The following is a 14,208-nucleotide window of genomic DNA, read 5'->3' as shown; positions in this document are numbered from 1 at the left end:
CTTCCTCTTCCTCTTTCTCGTTCTCTGTCTCTCTTCTTCTCCCTCTCCCTTCCCCCTCCTCTCCCACACACACACACTTGCATAGTCACACGCACACTCTCTCTCTTTCTCTCTTCCCCCTTCTCTTTATTTCCCTTTCCCTCTCTTTCTCCCTTTCCTTCTCTCCATCTCTTTCTCCCTCTCTCCTTCTCTCCCTCTCTCCTCTCCCCTCTCTCCTCTCCCCTCTCTCCCTCTCTTTCTCCTTCTCTCCCTCTCCCTCTCCTCCCCTCTCCCCGCTCCTTCTCACTCACTCGCCTTTTTGTTTTGCACTCTGTACATCCCACTCCCCGTTCTGCTCTCAGTCCGGCGGACGTATGCGTGCGTACACAACTAGCGAAAGGTCGAGTGATGGTAATACAAGTGAGAGGTATAAATAGGAAGGCGCTGGCGGTAACAGTACTGTGTGCTGTCCGGCAAGTACACCGATTTAGCCACTAACCGGACAGGTCCTGGTGATGGGGGGGGGGGATGTAGGAGTTTGAGTGGGGAGGGGTAAGGGGGAAGAGGGAAGGGGGGGCGGGGCGGGATTTCGGATTGTGTTCGGAAACCTTTTTGACTTCGTGGAGAGAGAGGGTTTGGGTAGTAGTGTGTTTGTGTGTGTTTATATATGTGTGTGTGTGTGTGTGTCTGTGTGTTTATGTTTATGTTTATGATGCGTGTCCTTTGGAAGTCCATGTTTTTGTTCGCAAAAATAAGTACATAGGAAAAGTCTTCGGGGTCGATCCCGATCCCGCTTGGAGATACTTGGCGAGGCCTTGCGTTCCAACAGCCATTCTTCTCTCTCTCTCTCTCTCTTTCTCTCTCATTCTAAGAACGTTTGTTAAGTCTTGTAGTGTCCCCTGTTCGTAGGCCGTGTGTGTATGTGTGTGTGTGTGTGTGTGCGTGTACGCGTAATGAACGCAGTCCAAAAAGTTCCTTCGTCGTGTGGGCGTGTGCGTGTGCGTGTGTGTCTACGAGTACTTTCTCTTATCTTTTTTTCTTTTTTTTTCATTGGAGTTGTGGGAGCATTTCGTTTCCCACAGGCTGCCCCCGGAGTCAGTGTGACAGCCTCTTGCACCGTGTCCACACCCGCGCTCACGACACGGCGACAGGAAACACGGTCGCATACCTTGTTCTCTCCCCTGTCCTGGCGTCGCGTCGGTGCTGGATGGATATTAGCGTTTCCATCTCTTAGTGTCCTACCGCGTGGAGGAGCCCCCCGTTTCAGCTATCCTTTGGTATTTGAATGGAGAAGATATGCTGATGCGTGACTTGTTTATCTCGTGGAATCAATTCTCATTCAGTTCCTCCGTCTACGTATGAGGGGGGCATGTCCTCATAAGTGGCCTGTGAGGAGATTCTCCCAGTGCTCGAGTAACGGGGTTGAGGGTTTCATATCAGGCGTTCCCCTCAAACAATATCTTAAGGGAAACAAGGGATTTTGTTTTGTAACCAAATGTTCAAAGAAAAAAAATATTCTAAGTGGACGGAATATCAACGATAAAGAATGTTAGTGAAAAAAGACAGTCAGTGACAGTGCTTGGCAATCCCATTTTAATTAACCTGTTCATGTGATAAGAAATGGGTGTGTGAGTTCACAGTTCTTCCGAATGTTAATAAGAACGGTTATTCTTTTACCAGATTAAACAGTGGTCGGAAAATGGAATTTATAATCCGAGGACCAATTAGACGAATCATCAAAGTGCAGTTGATGTGCAAATAATTGGAACAGGAACAGTCCGCCGTACCGACATAAACGCTGAATACATTCGGCTTCTAGGCCTATCGCCAGCTACAGTCAGTTCATTCCATCAGCTTCCTCACAGTTTTTAGGCCTTTTAACATCCATCAAACAGCTTATAGAAGTTTTACTTCAGCCATCAATAGGGACTGACACTACCTGTCAGAGTCAGCAGCATCATAAGCTTGATGTCAGCAGTATGTTCAGCTCATGAGCCTTTAATAGTGAGCTTGTAGCAGTAGCAGCAGTAGTCAGCAGTAGTCGGCTTGTTGGCTTCAAGCATTAGGTCGCCATGGCTACTCTGATAGGCATCATGCAGGCAGTCATGCTTGTTACGTGTTATTTGACCGTAAGATCCGCTTCTGCCTCTATTTTTATTCTATTTTGATGTAGCCTTTTTCATGTGTGTCTTTGGGGAAAGGGGGTTGCATTCGTACCGACAAGAAATTTCAAAATAAATACTACACCATTCGCTAGATCAGTGAATTTTAAGAACATTTTTTTAAAAATCATTTCCGTTGCATATCAGCCGTTATCGGAATTCTAACGGATGTTACGGAAAAAACGGGGCCATTTGCTAGGGTTCGTTTGTACGCTTTGGCTGCTTCAATTCTTTCTTGGCTTTATCTTATAACCAAAAGTTGATTCTGTAGGAGCTTTGAACTAACCTAACCTAACCTAACCATACACTAGACAACGCCAAGAATGAATGGAATTAGACGATAGCGATGGATATAGTCTCTCGTGTGCGCAATACGAGGCCAAGAATGAACGGAATCAGACTATTTCTTCCGGAGCGAAAATCCGTTAGAACTGTTTAACGGTTATCTTGCGAAGGGAAATTTTTTGAAAAAGGTCACGTGGCTTATCGAATGGTGCGGTTTATTTTTCGAAATTGTGTGTCGGTTTCTAAAGTCAGCATGTATTGTAGGGTGTAGGGGTGTAGGAGTAGTTTTTTTTTACTTCCCCTTATCCGTTTTTTTATACTTTATTTATTTATTTATTGTTTATCATTTACGCCCGTTTCCCTTAGTTCAAGGATCGTGGTTACATAACTGATTTGCTCTCTCTCTCTTTATTTCTTTCCTATTCTCTCTCACCATCTGTCTCTTTCTCATTTCTCCATCCTTTACATACTCCTCACCTCCCAACATCTTCCCTCCTTTCCTTCACTCTCCTTTATTCCATCCTTTCTTTTCGCCCTTTCCTCTCCATCTGTCCCTTTATATCATATCCATCTTGTTCTCCGTCCTATGTATTCTCTTTCCTTGCCTTCTTTTCTACGTCTTCCTTTTTCGATCCCCCACCTCTCTCTCTCTCTCTCTCTCTCTCTCTCTCTCTCTCTCTCTCTCTCTCTCTTCCTCCCTCCCTTACTCATCCCCTCCCTCTCTCCCTTACTCATCCCCTCCCTCTCTCCCTTCCCCTTCCTCCCTCCCTTCCTTCCCCGTCCTCCCTCCCTCCTTCCCTCTCTCCCTCCCTCCCTTCCCTCCTCCCTCCCTCTCTCCCTTCCCCCTTCCCTCCTCCCTCTCTGCCGTTCCCTTCCTCCCTAACCTCACTCTCCCCATTTCCCCAAACAACCTCTTTGAGCGCAAGTGTGTCCCCCACTCACTCAACGCAGCTGTAGCGCGTGTGGCAAATGCAGATTGGTCATTAATTGATAAGCTGTCGTCTGCCAAATGACCTCAACGAGTCAGATAGCGTTAGGAGCGACTCGTAAATACTTAAATCAACTCTTGTGGTGGGGTCGTTAGAAGTTGTTAGATTTTTTTTTTTTCCGTCGGCATTTATCACCCTCAGTTATGTTTTATTTTTGTGTGTGTGATCTAGATGTTATAGTGGTCTAGATGTTGTTATTTAGTTGATATTGTGTTCTAGTTGCACTTTTTTTCTGTTTGGTGTATGTATATTTATTTTTTTTTCCTTCCTTTCTTTTGCATTCGCAGCGTTTTTTTATTAATTGTTACGTTTTTGGTGTTTCTTTTTTTATGTTATCTGTCTTATCTTTTACTAGGTTTTGTGTATTTTTATTGGTGTTTCATGTTACTAATAGAATTACACATGGCCAAAATGGAGAGAGTAAGGAGTATGTGTGTGTGTGATCGTGTGCGTTTTCATTGATGTATGTGTCTTCTTGTATGTTTGTGCATTTATGTTCTGTGTGCACTTTCGTGTGTACATGTATACATATTACGTATGTATGCACGTGCATACTTGTGTTTATAACGCCCGTATGCACTTGCATCCCACCTCCCCTTTCCCACGCATTCTCAAAAATAACCATTGCATATACCCTCCCCCCTTCTCAAAAAATGACCATCGCACATGAATCCCCCCCTCCCCCCATCACCCAATCCCCCTCTCCCTACCCTAATCCCCCTTCCCCCATCACCCAATCCCCCTACCCCCTCCCCCACCATCACCAATCCCCCTACCCCCATCACCCAATCCCCCTACCCCCTCCCCCACCATCACCAATCCCCCTACCCCCACCATCCCCCCATCAACCCCAATCACCCCCCCTACTCTCAAAAAAAAAAAAAAAAAAAAAAGTCCAAAAATGGCCAGTGTCTACATTCGGTGGTCTCGCCTCTCTCTCTCTCCCGCACAGCTAACCTTCGGCGCCGGCATGTACGCGGGAATCTACATCACCCAGAACTACGAGGTGCCGCGGGTGGACGAGCCTTCCAAGCTGTGGGAGAAGGTCAAGGACTGGGCGGATGCGCACAAGAAGAAGGATTAAGAGAAGGATCGGTGGAGAAGGATTGATTTTTTTTTTTTTCTTTTTCGGATGGGAGGAAGGGGTTCGGGTGAGTGATTGTGAAGGCCTTTGGGATTTTGTATTTTGGTTTTCTTTTTTTTTTTTTTTTTTTTTTTTTTTTTTTTTTTTTTTTGGGGGGGGGGGGGTTGTAATTAGGATCGAGGATTCTGATTTTTTTTATATTTTTTATTTATCTATTTATTTTATTCTATTTTATTTATTTTATTTTTTATTTTTATTTTTTGTATTTTGTTTTCTCTTGGTGTTGTTGTTGTAATGCGAATAATTGTTTTTGACCTTTGATTATCTGAATATTAGTTGTTTATTTTATTGTAAGGAACCAATACCAAGCTTCATTTATTTGTGTCAATTTTGTGCCTAAGTAAGGAAAGAGAAAAAAATATCCCCTATGCTTATGGCTAAGGTTTTCTAGAACTACTTTTACCATGTGCTATTAGTCTAATTAGAGGTTAATTATCATATTTGTTAATTGTACGAAGTTAGGCACGTTACACATAAAATTATTAACGATAGAATTTCCTTTTATGGGAGGTTTCGTGATTTTTTTTTTTTTCATGATTAATTAAGACTTTTTATGTATATGCATTTTTCATATGTACTCTTTTATTGTATGCATTCTTTATAAGAAAAAAATATATATGTATATATATTTTTTTACAGATTTATATGTAATTTGTATGTATCTTTTATATGTATATGTAATTCATACTGAGGCTGATGCAACAGGGTGTGTTAAATGTCATAGAATATGTCATAAAAAAAAAAGAAAAAAAAAATACAAGAAACTACAGTCTTCAGTTCTTTAAGTCGTGGTTAATTGTACAGACCCGGTGCTAGTTCTCCGTTTCATTTAATAGTTCCACTTGATAGCGGTATTGTGTAGTTAGCTTGATCTTTGTAGAATATTATAAAATACTCCAGCTCATTTTTTTTCCGTTGAAATAGATATGGTTATTCCTGGTATTGAATAACTTACAGTGAATACATATTTAGGATAAACACGACGTCAAAACTTCGTGTGGATGTTCAGAAGCAAAGTTAGTAAAACCTTCAAGAGACTTTAAATAAATAAATATTTACATTTTTTTGTTTTGTTTGTTGTTGTTTTTTTGTTTACATCGTTAATTCTAACCACTTCCTTTTCTCCAACAGAATGGCTTGAGATTTCGTCAACAACTGCGGCCTAGATAGACTACGTTACTTCTTCATGTTAAGCCAAGGCACCACACCAGAAACAAATCAACTAGATTTAAGGATAGGTAGCGCATATTGTGCCATAGAATGAGAATGAGAGAGAGATAGAGAGAGAAAGAGAGATAAAAATATCCATTTGATGAACAGAACACCTATGCTTTGTTTTGTTTTTTTGTTTTTTTCTTTTTCTTCGCGGTCAAGGCATACTTTGTACAGGTTTTCCAAGTGATAGGTTGCCAGTGTGGCATTTTGATTAAACACTCAGGCTTGTTTGTCTGTTCGTCTTCTATGTCTGACAGAAGAGATGTTGGGACTATTTTAATTACATTCTAATTTTATTCATAATTTTCATCCAGTTATTATTGTTGAAGAGTGTAGTTTCATTTCGTCTTAATAAAAGTTGCCTAATTTGTTTTCCTTTTGATTTTATCCTGATTGTCCTTATGCATTGAGTTTCTTTGTTCCCGATATTTATTTTTGTCACGATAATCGGTCAATATGTAGTTACTCTTTTGATTTATATTCAGGTATGTAGTGTTTTTTTTTGTGGTGAAGGGATATTCAACACCATTTTATGTGATAGTTTTCTTTGTATAAATGCTTCCTATATCATCGAATAGCAAAAATAAATACTAGAGGTAACCTAACCCTGCTTTCTGAAAGATGTTTTACTGAAATGATACTTTGACCGATGAGGGTACGGTTAGATTTGCGAACGTTTCACTACGTTTATATGCTCTTTTTTTCATTATTTCCACATGCTCTGGCTAAGGTTTTAATACTGTTACTTTCATATTAATGTACGTTTATATTGTGTAGCTCATACTCTATCCCCGTCATCAAAAAGTCATTACAGTTTAGATTTATATATTTGAACGAAAGAGCAATGATGAATAATTTTATGCCAATGTTCACATACCGTTTCTGGCAATATATTTTTAAAAAATACTCTTCAATAATTTGTAATTTCAAAGCTGTTTCTCTAATAAGGTTTTACTTTGGAGTCGACATTCATTTTATCAAGTAATTACTCCTTCCTGCCTTTTTTCACTATCTTTATTCAAACGATTCGATTCAGCCAACTTAAGGCATTACTTTGAAATCCCTGAGTTTGTTTCTAGGTTTCCTATGAACGATCTATAGTCGGGAAGCGTCTGACTGCATCCGAATTGGTTTGCCGGATCATAAAATCATTTAAAAATATATCAAAGCTTTCTTATTGAGAAATTAGTGCAAAATATTTTCGAAAGTGTAGAAAATGAACTTATTGATTTGTTCATCGAATTGAAAGGGAGAGCTTTGGAAGGCTTTTTTATAATGGTATTGGTTATCTGAAGTAATTTCCGCGTTTAGGACTGTTATTCACAAACGTCTATCTAGACGGCGAAAATTTGCCCGTCTGACGTCACATCGAGCAAGTTTGCAATATCCCTACCATTGTCATCTTGCAAAGAATCTCATCTCCAGAGGAAAATAAAATGCCATCATAAGGGTGTTACTTTATTCCATTATAAACAATCATCCACAAGTCATCACAACTGAAGAAATCTTTAGATCTCTCTCAAACAATAAAAACCTAAAGTGCATAAATTCACTTGAAAATGTAACATCAAAATACTCTAAACTGAAAAGTTTTATCTGTATAACGTATATATCCGTAGACCTACATAAATCAGCACTTATTAAACTTCATATGTGGGTTCACACATTTGGAGAGCATCATGCATCTCCCGGATGTCCATCTCCTTATCCACCTGGGCTTACACATCACTAAAATTTTTGTACTCCATACAATCAGAGGGGAGAGGGTCGTCGAACAACCCTTCAGTCAGTCAGTCACCAATGCACGAAAGGTTCTGCTTCACTGTTTGTCCCAGTCACTTGGTGCTTCGATATGTTCTCCCATGATCAAGTGCAATAATTAATCGATACGCGTCGGTAAACCCAGATTTTCTATATCACTTTTTTGTCTGCATCTTTTAATTTTAAAAAACTCGGACACACTTCAATGATTCAATATCACCGGTTCACTTCAAGCCACTCGAGCCTTGATTTCATCAGTGCTGTGTTATCTCTGCATCGTGATCCGCTAGAGGGATAAAACATTCTACTGTCAATTTCTGATTTAGAGTACCCGCAGGTACGGTTTTGGAGTACCCGCAGGTACAGTTCTTTGTTTTTATCTGGTCGTCGAAGGATGGAAACATTTCTCATTTCCCTTTAGGTTTGGGGCCTGTTGAGGCATTTTGAAAAGCTGTGCAGCTTCGCGAACGGCATTCCATGAGGAAGCTATAGGACAAACGCTGGTCAGTACTGGTGATCATCGTAGTTCCCGCTGGTACCCTGACGAGTCATCGGTGAATCTCACAGCGCAGGAGCTCTCTCTCGTCACCCATAACGCTTTCAACACTTCCCTTACCACCCAATGCTCTTCTGATATGTAAATAAAATAAAAATAAGCTTCACCTACTCTAAAGCTAATCTATTGACTATTCAAGGCAAAATGAACGAAATTAAATACTTACCATTTGGTACAAAGCAATGATGTGAATGCATTGCAAACACAGACAAAGAAAATTAGAGAAGTCGGGTCTTAAAAAAAATTCAGAATACCTTCTGGACATTCTTCTACTTATTCTTGACTCTCACTTCAGAATCTCTCAATCAAACCTTGGACAGCATAAATAAACCTAATCCTAATACCAGAAGAGCACTGCGTGGTGAAAACCTGCAGAAAAGGGGGGATGAGGTGGTGGGGGGGGAGGGAAGTGATGAAAGTTGGAAGGATGCAAGAAGGATATGAGAGGAGTGAAGGGAGGAGGGGGAGGCAGCACACATGCGTAACAATAACCTTGTGGATGGCAGAGGACTGGTGCGTCGGAGCTGGCGTGCTGAAGCCTCTTTTGGTTTGAGTACAGTACTGCTTCTAGGAGGCTGTGAGCCGGTGGGGCCCACCAATCAGCTGGTAGTAGTAGCTTGTCCTCCTCCTCCTCTTCCTGTTGCATATGGGTTCGTTTACATGTTTGCAAGCCCTCTCTTTCTCTCTCTCTCTCTCTCTTTCTTTCATGTTTCCTTCGCATGGTTGTGAGCTCCCCTCATCAAAATGCCTTCATGGAATCAAGTGCGGGATCGTGAGCGGCTGCGGCTCCTTCTGCGAGATCGGCGCGATTCCCTGCTGGCGGACCGCCGGGAACGCTGCGGTGATCTAGCGGCCGAGGAAGGGGGAAAGGAACGTTAGTTTAAATTGTGGTAAAATTAACTAACAAGACTGCCTGTCTATGCATTTCATCTCTCTCGCGAAGTCGGAGTGTGCAAATCATTTTTATATGCCCACAAGTTTTCAAAATTATGAATGACAATAAGAGCCAGAGGAGGTGCGTTCAAAATTCTTATGTGACCGTTTGAGAATAAGTCATCATAAGTGAAGATTATATATGTTAATGATGACTGACCAAGCACACTAAGCACTCTTGTGATGATGAAATCACAATAGGCGAGTCTGACTCGAAACATCATGCTTTACCGTTCCTATCTTATAGTGGTTGTATTTGTATTTCTTGTCACACTTTTTCAAAGATAGCAGACTTTTGAAATAGTAATGAAGATGACTATCAAAAAACAAGAAAGTAATTTTGAAGAACTATGCCTTATTACACTGTGAAAAGTTCAAACATTTATCCCAATCTAGCCAAGTGGAAACAGCCGTGCCCTGATACCATACACCTACATGAACTGATACAAGCGACACACCTTCCCATGAACCACTCCTTACTACAGGTTGGGTTGTTGGTGCGTGTGCGTGTGCGTGTGCGTGTGCGTGTGCGTGTGCGTATGCGTGCGTGTGCGTGTAAGCAAGTCTCTATATATCTTAGCTACCTCCCCCCCCCTTCAGAGCCCACCAGTCAGCAGCAGCCATACCTTCGAGGAGACTTCCCTGCCGACCTTCTGGGTGACCTCTTGGGAGAGCGTCTGGGCGACCTTCTGGGTGACCTACGGGGCGACCTCCTCGGGGACCTCCGCGGCGACCTCCTCGAGGAACGGCTCCTCCTCCGCGACCTCGATCTGGAGCGGGACTTGCGGGAGTTCTTCTCCTTCTCTTTCTCTCTCTCCCGCTCTCGTTCCTTCTCGCGCTCCTTTTCCCTCTCTCTCTCCTTCTCCCTTTCCTTCTCGCGTTCCTTCTTCCTCTCGGCTCTGGCCTTCTCCCATTCCTCGTTCTCCTTCTCCTTGGCTGCCTTCATCTCGGCCTGAAGGCGCTCCACCTCGGCCATCTTCTGGCGTCGCTGCGCCTCCTTCTCCGCGATCTGCGAAGGACAGGAAAATCAGTCTCTCTCTCTCGTGTGCAAGTGAGTGAGTGAGGGAGTGAGTGAGTGAGTGAGTGAGTGTGAATTGATTTTGATTTTGAAAAGTCTCTCTCTCGTGTGTGAGTGAGTGAGTGCGTGAGTGTGTGAGTGAGTGAGTGATTGTGAATTGATTTTGATTTTGAAAAATGGATTCATAATAAATGTAATGTGTACGTACACATGAAAAGGCATAGTGAGTAAGCAAATAAGTGTGCATGTGAAAGTGAGAAAGGAAGAAAGTGAGTGTGCATGAAAAATTTACAAATTCAACTTTATCATATTGACATTAAAAAAATAATAATAACCTTGTTCAATATTAACATGTACAATGAACATAGGCTCTCATCCTGTGAGAGCCTATGCATTCACCTCCTCCAATATCAAGCCATTGCTGATCTAGACCATAGATTAGGTACAGTTCAAATGTATCCTTGTTTAATACAGCTCATCAGACTGACAAAGGACAAACTCCACACGAAATCCTGTAAAGGTCGCCTACCTGTTCCGTGGTCAGCGGTAACCAGTATATAGCCGGCTGTGCCTTGGTTTTCCGGAACAAATCGTCCAACAGCTTAGCGGGAGGTTCCTCTGGTTTCTTCTTCTGTTTTTCGCCTATTGATTAGATATTGTACAGCATTAAATCAATGTTCATAAATAGAATAAATGAGTTTTCTTCCAATTTTTTTTTTTTCTCCTGTTTGCAATTGTACCTATGGCACACATAAAAGTCTTGTCACATACACACGTTTGGGCTAGCACAATCTATCTTGCTACTTAAGGCAATACCTTCTGAGAGTAGTGGAAAAAAAATTTACAATGGCCTTAATAATAATAATAATATAAGCTAAACAAATGACAGAAAAAAAGTAAAGAAGAAAGACCTCCATACCTTCAGCTCCGCTCGGACTCTGGCTCTTGCGGCGTTCCCTCATCCTCTCCTCTTCCCTCTCTCTTCTCAACCTCTCGCGTTCTCTCTCCCTCTCCCCCGGCGAGCGCTCTCCTATTTTCGCCAAGTCCCACTCACGCACTGGCCCTTCGCGCTGCACATTGCGAGAAGTTTAGGTGTGAGGACATTTTATGTTTGTTTAAAGAATGACATTGATGTGGATAATATAAAAGCACTGTTATTCAAGAAAAGAAGAAAAAAAAAAATAATAATAAATAAATAAATAAATAAAATATCCACTACATAGTAAATAACCACAGATCCTTCCACGCACCTTCCATTTGTCGTCTCTTTTCTCCTCTATGGCCTTCTGGGGAGGAGGGGCATTCTCCTCAAACCTCTTCTTCATCTCATCCTAATCAAGGGGGGAAAATAAAAGCTTTCATTCATACTGCTAATGCTGAAATCATGTCACTTCTTTGTATCATAACAGTGAAGAAATGTGACCTGTATCAGAATCACTAATAGTACTTTTCCCTATATGTGGAACAAGTCAACCAAAATAACTGATTGACTGAATAAATAGGTATGAGAAGGATTTTTCTTTTTCTTTTTTAAACAAATGAATGCAACTGAAGGAAAAAGGAAATAAATTGATCAAATAGAATTAATGTCAAACAGATAAAGAATGAAAAGTAAACTTAATGAGGGGGATGGGGGGATCCAATTGAACTAATTTCAATTGGTTCAATTAGTTAAGGAAAGAAAGGAAAAGGAAAAAGAATGAAAGTGAGAAAGAAAAAAAAAAATGTCCCTTACCTCGGTGGCGAAATCAACAAACAGATTCTTTGGGTTCGACATTGGCCATTTAACACCGTGCAGAGCGACACGGGTTTCTTGAGCTTGGTCCTCGTTCTCGTACTGCAATAAATAAGTTTTTTATATTTTTTATTTGTTGATTGTCTCAAATATAGCTCGAAGACATACTTGTAAATGTATGAAATAACCTGTCAAATTATAGATATTCTTTTGACAATATATGGTAATACATTGGGAAAAACAAATGAAGGAAATGCACTACTTACCATTGCCAAGCACTTTGACTTGATGTTGTCAATCCAAAAGCCATTCTCCACTAATCGACCAGTTCTCTGTAGCAACTCGCGCAGCTGGTTGATGGTGAATGGTCTGACTAAGTGCTGAATGAAAACTACTCTGGAAGGCGGGTTGCGTGCAGCGGGAATGGCTGGCTTGCTTACAGGAGGTCCTTCGTACATCCTGATCTTCCGCACGGCTTCTGGAAATCAAACAGAAAAGAGCCGTGTAGTTGAAAATTTCATAGTCAATTGCATGTTGGTAAGGTGTATAGGGTAACACAGGTTTTTTTTTATACCAAAAGTAAATAAAATAACCTGATTCTCTGACTGACACCTGGCAATGTTTTTTTGTTTTTTTAACCTGGAGCCATTACAGTTTTATATAAAATTAAGGGTGCTAAAAACTGAGAAAAAATATACACAATGAAATGCAACAGGCCTTGGGGGGAAAACAACAAAAGCTAAGTGTTGATAAGAAAATATATATATATAAAAAAAAAACTCATAGAATGCACTGTGATACACTTACTCTCCTCAGGCGATTTGGATCTCTTCCTCTGTTTGACAGCTACCGGGGACACTTCCCGCACCTCACGCCTAGGTCTGGCCTCCTCGCCCTCCTCTGCTATCTCTTCCTTGGCCTCCTGAGCTAGGTTGGGAGGTGGTTCAGGACCCTCAGCATCGCTTGCCTCTCCAGACTCGGGTTCAGAGTCTTCGCCCATGTGGAGTTCCGAGGGTAGGAGGGGCTTCACATCCGGGATAATGGTCTATGGATTGAAACAAGATTGGATGTTGATGCAAGATTTTATTCTAATTGTTTGGATGTTTGCTTGCATTTCAAATCCACTTCAAGGGGATTTAAGCTATTTCGGATGAAATTTCAGATATTATCTTGGAATGAACAACTACAGGGAATGACAAACAAGGCAGGCCAGCTGAAGAAACAAAAATTGAATGATGAAAGAAAGAGCTCTTGGACTTTCTCTCCGACTTTTATGGTAATAACAAAAATGGAAAGTCACTAACCTTAAGGGAAGCTGAGGATATGTCCACTGACATTTTCCTAGCAGATGAATTTCCCCACTTCCTCTTTTTTGGCTTGTCTGCATCTTTCTCGGCTTCCTCATCCTTCGACTTGCCTCGAGATAAACTTACTGTTGAGCAAAAACGTAACTTTTTAGGACAGAATAATAAGCCAATACACATTTCAGATCTCAACATTTCATGAGCAATTACATAATGAAGTAAATAAGTCCAAATCGATGGCTAAATCTCCACAAGATGTTTGAATTTCAAAAATGTAAATAAAATACACACAAGATCTGAGACACCTAAATCACATCAAACAGTCAATCAAATTATCCTCTGCAACACCTACCTTTCCTCACTGACTTGAAAGAGGAGTAATCTATTGTAGGCTTAGTTTCCTTGTTCTCCTTCTCTTCCTCCTCTTGCTGTTGCCTGTCTGAGTTCTGGCTGTCCTTTCTACTGTCTGACCAGGACCTACTGTCCTTTTTGGATTCATGAGAGCTTCCATCTTGCTTGTGAGTCTTGGCTTTGGGAGATCTGGAGGCAGAGAGTTATGTTAGTGTCCGGCATAATGACAGATCTCTACAATGAAATATAAATAAATCAATCAATAAGCAAATAAATAAACACACAGAGTGAGAATATTTAAAAGAGCCTACCTTGACCGAGAGCGTGAATGGCGACTCCTCTTCTCCGGCAAGGTGGGTCCGTGCCGTCCCTTATGCTCCTCGCCGTTGTCCTTCGCTCTGGAGCGGTCGGGGGAAGCTAGGAATTGCCTCTTGCTCGGGGAAGACCTTGAAGAGTCGGCTTCCGGCTTTTTCTTGCTCGCACTGCCAAACCTCTTCCGGTGTCCAGAGCCCGACCTCGAGCGGGAAGAGTTGCTAGAGGAACTGGAGGACGAAGATGAGGAAGAGCGCTTTTTGTGCTTCTTGTGGGCAGGTGACCTGGAAGAATCACTGGACGACCTAGAATTAGGAGTGCTTTGTTTACTGTCTGTTGTCCTTGTATTCACATAAATAATGATACTGACGATAGCTAACATTCTGACCTTTACAATCTACAGCCATTACTTTATGGTATCAATAACTCTTCTGTAGATGATTTAATTTTGCTTGATATAAAGT

The 14,208-nt window shown here is 41.4% G+C and overlaps 2 protein-coding genes across 7 annotated transcripts in view; one reads left to right on the top strand and one right to left on the bottom strand.

Annotated features, from left to right (window-relative positions):
* The window catches only part of LOC122243222 (uncharacterized), an 18,761-nt gene extending 12,617 nt beyond the window's left edge, over positions 1-6,144 (top strand). For 2 of the 3 annotated variants that reach the window (XM_086532828.1, XM_086532829.1), the window contains exons 2-3: positions 4,368-4,566; positions 5,691-6,144. In XM_086532828.1, coding sequence (XP_086388954.1) covers positions 4,368-4,499 — 132 coding nt within the window. In that variant the 3' untranslated portion in view covers positions 4,500-4,566; positions 5,691-6,144. Of the gene's footprint in view, positions 1-917; positions 1,257-4,367; positions 4,567-5,690 lie in introns of those variants that run through there. The other variant, XM_086532827.1, reaches the window with a different exon arrangement.
* Positions 6,145-7,219: 1,075 nt separating this feature from the next.
* LOC122243221 (uncharacterized) overlaps positions 7,220-14,208 on the bottom strand; it is a 32,501-nt gene continuing 25,512 nt past the window's right edge. For 3 of the 4 annotated variants that reach the window (XM_043000715.2, XM_043000716.2, XM_043000717.2), the window contains exons 8-18: positions 13,744-14,049; positions 13,434-13,621; positions 13,082-13,209; positions 12,585-12,822; positions 12,044-12,255; positions 11,778-11,879; positions 11,293-11,373; positions 10,962-11,112; positions 10,572-10,684; positions 9,651-10,033; positions 7,220-8,937 (exon numbers count right to left, since the gene is read on the bottom strand). In XM_043000715.2, the coding sequence (XP_042856649.2) occupies positions 8,850-8,937; positions 9,651-10,033; positions 10,572-10,684; positions 10,962-11,112; positions 11,293-11,373; positions 11,778-11,879; positions 12,044-12,255; positions 12,585-12,822; positions 13,082-13,209; positions 13,434-13,621; positions 13,744-14,049 (1,990 nt within the window). In that variant the 3' untranslated portion in view covers positions 7,220-8,849. The remainder of the gene's footprint in view (positions 8,938-9,650; positions 10,034-10,571; positions 10,685-10,961; positions 11,113-11,292; positions 11,374-11,777; positions 11,880-12,043; positions 12,256-12,584; positions 12,823-13,081; positions 13,210-13,433; positions 13,622-13,743; positions 14,050-14,208) is intronic. The other variant, XR_006222365.2, reaches the window with a different exon arrangement.

Source organism: Penaeus japonicus, unplaced genomic scaffold (assembly GCF_977035675.1).
Source record: "Penaeus japonicus unplaced genomic scaffold, GWHDUDI00000001_assembly GWHDUDI00000038, whole genome shotgun sequence".
Lineage (NCBI taxonomy): Eukaryota > Metazoa > Arthropoda > Malacostraca > Decapoda > Penaeidae > Penaeus > Penaeus japonicus.
The sequence above is the reverse complement of the archived record's forward strand: the minus strand, read 5'-3'. Positions and strand labels throughout refer to the sequence as shown.